General features: G+C 39.9%; 1 protein-coding gene across 1 annotated transcript; it reads right to left on the bottom strand.

The window, feature by feature from the left end:
• Nucleotides 1-343: 343 nt before the first annotated feature.
• Nucleotides 344-8,445, bottom strand: LOC107658066 (cofilin-2-like). The gene is made up of 4 exons (XM_016446474.1): nt 8,344-8,445; nt 5,278-5,576; nt 2,853-2,929; nt 344-1,327 (listed from the first exon to the last, which is right to left on the bottom strand). The coding sequence occupies exons 1-4, from the start codon at nt 8,344-8,346 to the stop codon at nt 1,209-1,211; spliced, it is 498 nt and encodes a 165-aa protein (XP_016301960.1). The 5' UTR covers nt 8,347-8,445; the 3' UTR covers nt 344-1,208.
• Between the last annotated feature and the right edge of the window lie 302 nt (nt 8,446-8,747).

Raw genomic sequence — 8,747 nt, 5'->3', positions numbered from 1 at the left:
TTCCACAGTTGCATCCCAACACAGCCACCCATCAAATCCATAGGGAGGATGAGAAAGCAATCGGAGTCTCTTTGTTTGGATCCATTTGAAACTTTATGAATTTTGCAAACCATCACATATTTCAGTGCATAAACCATGCTGAACACTGATAAAACAGCAAAAAAAAAAAGCAGAATATCCACACACAAATGTAAACAAGTATCTATAAACCAATATAAAAGATGAATGCGTATTCTAAAATTAAGAGCAAAATTAGATTCACCTTGGGGCAGGGCAAAAATAGAAAGGCCCCTTGCACAGAGGATTTACCAAACACGAAGAAACAAACCAGTTGTAACAGCAGTTTTGTTTAGTGCTTTTTTTTTATTTTTTATTAGAGATAAGGAGACGATACAAAACATCCACTGACCAATATCCATCAAAGCTCTGTACACAGACTGCCCAAATATATCGCTCCATCTAAACAATACGTGTCCATCAGTCCACTCAAGCCAATTCATCAACAGACCGCTCACCCACTAGGACCCAGATTTTACAGGTAGAAGGAATGTGTACAATTTCTTGACACCAGTGCCATAGTTTTGAATTACATTTGGAAATATTTAAATCATATGGAATTATAAAAACGACTTGTGAGCTCAAAATAAAATAAAAAAATAGGGAAGGGGAGAATAATTGGTGTTCCCAGAATGGTCCGATAACGTTGGAGTAAATTTTGTACTACACCTAGTCTTCAACAACACACACACACACTTAGAAAAACTTAACTAGACGTTTGGCGGCGGTGGCGCAAAAAGAAAAAAAAAAACCTTTAATCTTAAGAACTAACAGTATGTTGTACAGCTGATTTGTAACGGCTGCGGTCTCACTCTTTCCTTTCAACAATCTAATGGAACCCAGAAAGAACGAAAACCTGCCAGTACACATTTACACAGTTATATTACTTTGTTTTTATAATCATCATCCTTGGTTTTTGTCTTTTAAGATCTTTTTTTTTTTCTCTTACGTTTTTGTTCTCGATCATTGTATGTGTGAATTGGAATGACAGCCTACATCTTTCGTCATGTGTGTTTGGAGTTTGGAAACTGTCACTTTCACCCAACCCTCCCCACCCGCATTAACCCACCACGTGGCCCACAAACAGTCGTGCAGGCCCATCTGCCCCACCCATGTCGGAATGAACAGCTAACCCCTGAAATGTGTCAGCCTCAATCGCTCAGAGGCTTGCCCTCGAGAGTCACCACTGACGCTCCCCCGAGCTTCTCAGCAAGGGTCTTTCGGTCCTTGATATCTTCTAAACCGTTCACTTGCCACTCATGCTTGATACCTGTGAAACAAGACACAACAAACGGTTACTCAGATTTCACAATTACATATTCACAATTTATTATACAAATAAAATGCATGCATATTTAAATTTTCAAATCAGCTCATATTTATAAGCTTACTTTAGAATCATTTAGCTGGTATTATAGTTCCCATTTTAAATGTATTTCCCATTTTAAATTTTAGTTTAGAAATTGTTGTGCATTTGTTGTTTTTAATAGATTATTTAAAAAGGTGTCTATTTTTTTCAGTTGTAGATATTTTAAATTAATACATTTCAGTTAACATTTATTTCAAGTAACATGTTTTAAGGTTTTAGTTTAGTTAGTCATTTATATACAGTTAAGTAGCAGGGGTTTTCAAACCTGTCCTGCACATTTTGCATGTCTCCTAGTGCTGGGCGGTATGGCCAAAAATTTATATCACGATATTTTTCAAAATTATACCGGTTTCACGGTACATGACGGTATTTTTTTTTTCATGCATGACCGGGTGTTAACCATATTTTCTACTGATTGAGAGAGGAAATACTGCAGTATATTGACTTAGAATGCCCTATTTTACTGTCATGATGAGTGAATATTGTCAAAAAATACCACACTAAATAGTGACTAAACACGACCCCTTTTAATACATGTTAACCAGGAGTCACTCTCATTTATAATCGCGGCATCGTCTGATAAAATCAACATGCATCTACACTATAGAGCGGCTATGCGGCTGTTTTGGCTATATTACTTTTTGTCTCATGCAGCGCACTGCCTGCGTCTGAGTAACAAACTAAAAAAAACAAACAAAAAAGTGCATGTGATATTAACAGACGAACTACGCTCATATTTATAATTCCAAACAATCAGTAAGCAACAGGTGCTAGGAAACGCTGTTTTGTACTCATTTATTGACGAGTCGGCTGTGGTGTGGCCAACTGAATGCGCCGCTTCTCTGCACAGAACAGACGCAGAGAGAGGTGACACTTCTCCGGGAAAGTCAGACCTCGCGTTCGCGGGACAGCACTGGCAAAATCTTCCAACTGAACCATAGCTAAGGTTTATCCAAAAAAGTCGCTAGGTTTGTCAGTATGAATATTCTATGGAAAAAAGCCGCTAAAAGGGTCTGAAAGTTGCTAAATCTAGTGCTAACGTCACGCTCGTGTGTGTGTGAGACGCGGGAGCTGATGGCAGGGGATATTTGTGGCAGTCAATTACAGGAGGCCTTTGTTCACCCCCCCGGAGCCATGTGAGACACTTTTTATTATGAATGGATGCGCTTTATTTAACTTCTTTTGTACTGATGCACTGCAACACCCGCTGACTGCTATTGAACAGCTTGGAAGATCAAAGACAATTTTTAATATAACTCCGATTGGATTCATCTGAAAGAAGGAAGTCATATACACCTAGGATGACTTGAGGGCGAGTAATTCATGGGCTAATTTAAATTTTTGGGTCAACTAACCCTTTAAGTTAATTTTATATCAAACTTAAATTATACATGCAATATTATTTTTATATATTTTTTAGCATTACCTGTGAACTTCTTCTTGATGGCATCCTTGGAGCTGGCATAGATCATCTTGCTTTTGAGTGGGGCATTTTCTGGGGCCCTGTGCAATACAACAGGAGATCAGATCATCTGTTCCATGCAAGCATTTGACAAGTCTATATCAGGAGCCCCAGAACTGTTCCTGGAGATCTACCTTCCAGCAAAGTTCAGCTCCAACCCTGATCAAACAGCTAATGAAGACCTTCAGGAACACTTGTTCGTTACGACAGGTGTATCAGAACAGGGTTGGAACTAACAGGGTTCCCACTCTATCATGAACACCAGATTCAAAGACTTTTTAAAGCACCATTTATTTTATATCAAGCACCTATCAAATTCACACCCCAGCATATGTAGAGTCATGAAAGACATTTTACAGTACTTAACATTTCTCTTACACTTAACATTTATATAAAAAATTTCAGAGTAATGAGGTTTTGAACGTGTAGGTTTCATAAATTTAGACCATTTTGGTCTAAATAGTGTTCAAATGAATTTTGAATTTCTCATATTGATAAAAATATATATTCTTGCATCAAACTGGTTTTTGCTGTAATTCTTGTAAAAGATTTAAATTTGAAAATTTCTCAATTTTTAAATTAATAAAAAGTGGTTAAACAGGGCTCTACGCTTACTTTTCTTTTTAGGAGCACTTGTCACTTGTTTTAAAAAATATTTAGGAGCAGAGTCAAATTTCAGGAGCACCTTCTAATCAAATTCTGATCAAATATTAGCCTTCCCATTACGAGATGATGTTTGACTCCTTAAAGTGACTTACAGGGAATTTTGTTTATACCTTTGTCATGGCATTTTCCTAACTTTAAAAGTATGTCATCTTTTGTCAAATTCAAAAAATTATTATAATTAATTAATTTCTAATTAAAACAACAGAATAAAAACACGTAGAATAAGAATAAGTTACCAATCAAATGAAATCAGTATTAAAAAAACAATTTGTACTACAGAGGTGGCACAGAAGAACACACAAGTGGCTTGTAGGTGTATTTTCAGATGGTTTAATGAGGCTCAGCGGTCGCATGAGTGCAATTAAATTCATAACTTCATGTTGAGGTTAATGTTTTAAATATACAATTTTGAATATAGAAATATTAAATTTAAACAACAAGATACTTTAAAATGAAAGAAACTGCCAGTAGGTGGCGGCAAGCCACTGATTTTACCACTGAATCATTCATTCAGTCGATTTGTTCGAATAGCTGATTCATTCAAACAAGTGACTGTCTTTATGAATGGGTAATTGAATCAGATTTTTTTAAAAACACCCATTCATACATAAACGAAACAACGCTGTGTTTGAATGGAGATGCGCAGCGGCTCAGCTGTTACTTTGTTTGAAACTATTTTTGTTGTCTAAATAGAGCAAAATCAGGCAATAGCGTTCAGAAAATGCAAGTCACTTAATATTAACTTGTTTAATGAACTGTTGTATTAAATCAATATAATTTGCAAACTCCCTTATTCATTAAAAGCTGTCACTCTTTCGTTCATCGCGATCTCACAAAGTTCCATTATAATCAACGCAGCTCTCTACACTGCACAGTGAATCTCTTATTTAAACCGTCTACACTTTGTTTGTTATAATGAGAGGATTCGTGAGCTTGCAGAACTCAGCACTGAACAAAATGGCATTTCCAGCTGTGAGTGGATTCTGATTAACATGTTCAAGGAATCAACATATGTCTGATACATTACTCACCGCTGCAAAAACACGCAAGTACGTTAGAAACCATTAAAGCTCCCCTCAGCGCAAACACAAATATGCTGATTCGGTCATTTGCACTGGTGCTCCTAAATATTTTTTAATAGTCGCACGCAGTAGTTTTCAGTCGCAAATGCACTGCTTCTCCATAGGTTTATGCAGGGCTGTGCAATGCGAGCATCAGATTGGCCAAACGCGTATGAAAACGCCCTCACCCACCATGATTTAAAACGCCGTGTAAACATACTGTAAACATTGTGTCAACTTATTTCGCAAGTATGGAGAACAGCAATAGATGGACGGACGCTGAAGTGCAGGCACCTGTAGCACTGCCAGTTGTCGTTGGAGATTCTTCTTTATTCTCCTTTCCGTTCTTTCAATCGCTTTACGTATACGTCGACTTTCCATGTCCATTATTGTGAAACCCGCGAGACACTAAAGTACTGGGACGATTTTGCGCAAACTATTTCCCAGTACCATTTAAAGGGTTGCATTCGCAGTGGGTAGTTCCACAATTAGTTCTGGTACTATGAAAAGGTTCCTGCGGTGCGAAAGGCCCTTATGTGTCTGATATTCAAGTACTTTCAAGAAGCGTGGGAACCCTGAACTAAAGTCTGCAGGAAGGTACATCTCCAGGAACAGGACTGGGAGCTACATGAAGCACACATGCAGAAGCTCTTGAGACTTACCAGAAAATGAAAACCAGGTCCTCTTTCTTAGTCTCTTTAGTCTCATACGTGGCATCATAGAGAGCATAGCGACAATCGTTAGGAGGAAGAATCTTGACAAACTTAAGGTAGGGATCTCCTTCATCTCCCTGCAGGATCTCATTGCCCTCCTCCATGACGATACGCTTCTTGTCCTCACTCAGGCAGAAGAGAACAGCCTTCTTCCTCTTGCTCTTCTCTTCCTCATTGGCAGAAGCCTTGCGGACCTTCATTTCGTTGAAGATCGTCAACACGTTCTCATCCACTGTAACTCCGGAGGCCTGCAAGCACACAAACACACAGGATAAGGTCGCATGGAGGGCCCTTCTGAATAGAGGGAAGTGAGTGAGCTGATGAGCAAGGATGCGTGAATGTGTGGGTGAAAAGTCAGAATGAGAGAGTGAACAGGATTTTAAAAACAAACGGCTTTGTCTGTTCTAGTTAAAACTGGCTGCCGGTTTGACAAAACTGGATAGTTCTATCTGAACCTCGGATTCTAAACTACTAGGCCGGCAGGTTGTGTCACGCAAGACAGCATTAAGTGACGAAACAAAAAACCCTGACATAGGAGAAACAGGACCACACACTTCAAGGGCAGTGGAATGAGAGTCAAGGCAAATAAAAACTTAAAATATCACTCTGGGTGAGAATAAAACAATGCAGGGATTTGGTTTCTATTCCCAGAAAACGAAAAAAAAAAAAACGAAATAGTAAGTCAAAGAAAAAAAGGCTGATTTGAACAAGGCACCATTCTTTCCTGGTCACATGACACCTCAGATATGCTCGAACGCATTTGAACAGAGGGAAGGTTGGCCACTTCCTTATAAGAGCTGATGAGATTTGTGCTGATAGTCCGATTTAAAGCAGAAGCATCAAATATGTATAAAAATTACTCCATGGATGTGGATGCTATAAAAAAAAAATCATGTCATACAAAGCTGGTGTACAGCATTAGATCGCAAAACAATGATTCTTCTGTGAAAAATCAAAATGGCCTCAGTCACACCAATCCCATAAACCTACTCAGGTCGTCTGATTTCCATTAGAAACATGGCTCAGTGACTCATGCTGCATTGCCATAACCAGACATTCAACATTTCAGTTCCTAAGATTATACGGTGAGCAATGAGAAAACCCTTTAAAAAGGCTAGGAACCTGAACTTCTAGCGCCTATCCAGCTTCTGAACAGCATATGAGGACGTGTGAAAAGGTGGACACAAGGAGCCTAGATGCTTAAATGGCCCACTTACAGGAAATGTACATCTAATGGGTGGAACCGGTTTGCTTAAGGTGTGAATGAAAGGAACGTGTTAAGACGCCTCATTACGTAACATGCTCCCAAATAATGGAAAAAAAATGGGGCACTAAGGCCAAAAGGAGAATTAGGATTCCCACACCTTTTGAGCAATGAACTATCACGACTTTTCAGGTAATACATAAAGTTTCTTTAAAATCCAATTAATTTTTTTAAATTACAGCCGCTTGTTTTGGATGAGTAAATGCAAATTCTAGATCTTCAGCAAGAAAACAAGCAATTCCCTCCCTAGCTAGTGTCATAAAATATTAAAGTGCAAAATAAAGTTCAAAGTTTAAGTACAAGGGCACTAACGCTGCTGGTAAATCATCCAAGTTCACCGAGAAGTGAAACCCACGGTGAGAAATGAGCCAGCGTTGTGATACAGGAAATGTGACGTCGTGGGTCCTCAAATGAAAAGAGCTTATAAATTAAAGAAAAAAACTATTGTATAAGGCGTTTGGTCACGTGCCTCTCACAAAAACAGATTTTGACGTCACATATTGTCCTCGCGACCGAGACTGGTCGCACCGGAACCGGCAGTTCCTTCAACTTACACGCGCCCTGAATACCATTTCCCCTCAATAATTTCACAAGTGTTTTTTATGTCTACAGAAACCAGACGACGAAAGCACCAGCGAAAGATCAATTACTAAATAGGAAGCAAAGCATCTTCTTCTAAATATCCACAAATGCTGCACGTCATAGGCAAGAGAAACGTCATGTGCTTATTACAAAGACAAAATGCCGATAAAACGACAAACAGCAATTATGAAAATAAAGACGTCGAGCAAAGATAAAACGTCAGTTACGCGACGGTTCATCAAAGTTACGTCCAACCAGGAAGAGTGTAGCCGTGCACACGCTGCCTGATAATACGCAAATACACAAGTAACGGATTTTAAACTCGGTTTCCTTCCGCTCAGCTCAAGTATTGTTGTATTTATACAAATACACGTTCCCAGTCGAGCTGTCTTTTTTTGGTCAAAGAAATAAAACCAACACCATCTATGCATCAAGAATTAGGGTGGGGCCACGATTCGTGCATGTGTTCCAAATATCCGCAAAATGACCGCGTTCTAAAGACGAAAAGCGTACTCTATACACGCGAGGATTCGGTCTTAAAAGGGAATAACCTACGTTTTTACACACGCCCGCAGCCCCTCTGGTGCGGCAAATGCGAGCGATGGTGTATTTTGACGGATGGCCGTGCTCAGACAAAGAAAGGACGGAGTCGTGAAAGCGCTTCATCTGGCCGGCGAAAAACGCCGTTAAACACACACGCGGCCAACGGTCATCGGTTTATTCACAACCTTTCCTGATTTACCCGAGCGATGCGATCGTATGCGGAGCGACGGGGCCTGTAGGTAACGTAGTGTGTGATGAAAAGCAGCGAGGCCGCTCCTGGGCCTGGACTCGCGGAAATAAAGGAGGCTGAGCGGGGAAATGGCGCCAGTTGCTTTTGGGTCTCGTTTTTGCCAATCTCATCGCATCCGAGCAGCGGAAGGCCTCGCACCATCAAACCATCGAGAACCGCGAGGATAATCGAGTTTAATAAATACGGTTAAACGACGCTGCCAAGAGAACCAAGGAAAACCGGTTTGCAGCTATTAGTCGGCGAAGGGGTTAATTGACAGATTTGATTCACAGATTATTTATTCACATTAAAAAAAACAACAACAAAGCCATTAAACTCTTCAGACACGCTGAAACTAGCCGTAAATTGTATTAGCATTGTTTAAATGTAGACGTACCATGGTTGTGTCTCTTCGCTAGTCGGCGTCTGGATGGAAATTGAGCGAGCTGTGACGCAGTCCTTCGCTCTCGCGCACTTGATACAACACTCGGGCGCGCCCTTTTGCGCGTGGCCGTGCAGCGATGGGAACGCGCGTCCATGTCACGCGCTTGTTGGGGTGTTGTGGGAGCTGGAGTTCTGAGCTCTGTACAAACGGACTTGGGCATAATAAAATGTGACCCTGGACCACAAAAGCAGTCATAAGTAGCACGGGTATATTTGTAGCAACAGCCAAAAATACATTGTATGGGTCAAAATGAGCGATTTTTCTTTTATGCCAAAAATCATTAGGATATTAAATGAAGATCATGTTCCATGAAGATATTTGGTAAATTTCCTACCGTAAATATATCAAAACTTAAT

Source organism: Sinocyclocheilus anshuiensis, unplaced genomic scaffold (assembly GCF_001515605.1).
Source record: "Sinocyclocheilus anshuiensis isolate Anshui unplaced genomic scaffold, SAMN03320099.WGS_v1.1 scaffold227, whole genome shotgun sequence".
Lineage (NCBI taxonomy): Eukaryota > Metazoa > Chordata > Actinopteri > Cypriniformes > Cyprinidae > Sinocyclocheilus > Sinocyclocheilus anshuiensis.
This window is presented reverse-complemented; position numbering and strand designations above follow the sequence as displayed.

Bases quoted from the DNA above. Each gene is read 5' to 3' on its own strand.
- LOC107658066 (XM_016446474.1), bottom strand. The intron at 2,930-5,277 runs GTAAGTCTCAAG...TGTATTGCACAG, and splicing joins GACCTGGTTTTCATTTTCTG to GGCCCCAGAAAATGCCCCAC. The intron at 1,328-2,852 runs GTAATGCTAAAA...CTTGTTTCACAG, and splicing joins CATCAAGAAGAAGTTCACAG to GTATCAAGCATGAGTGGCAA.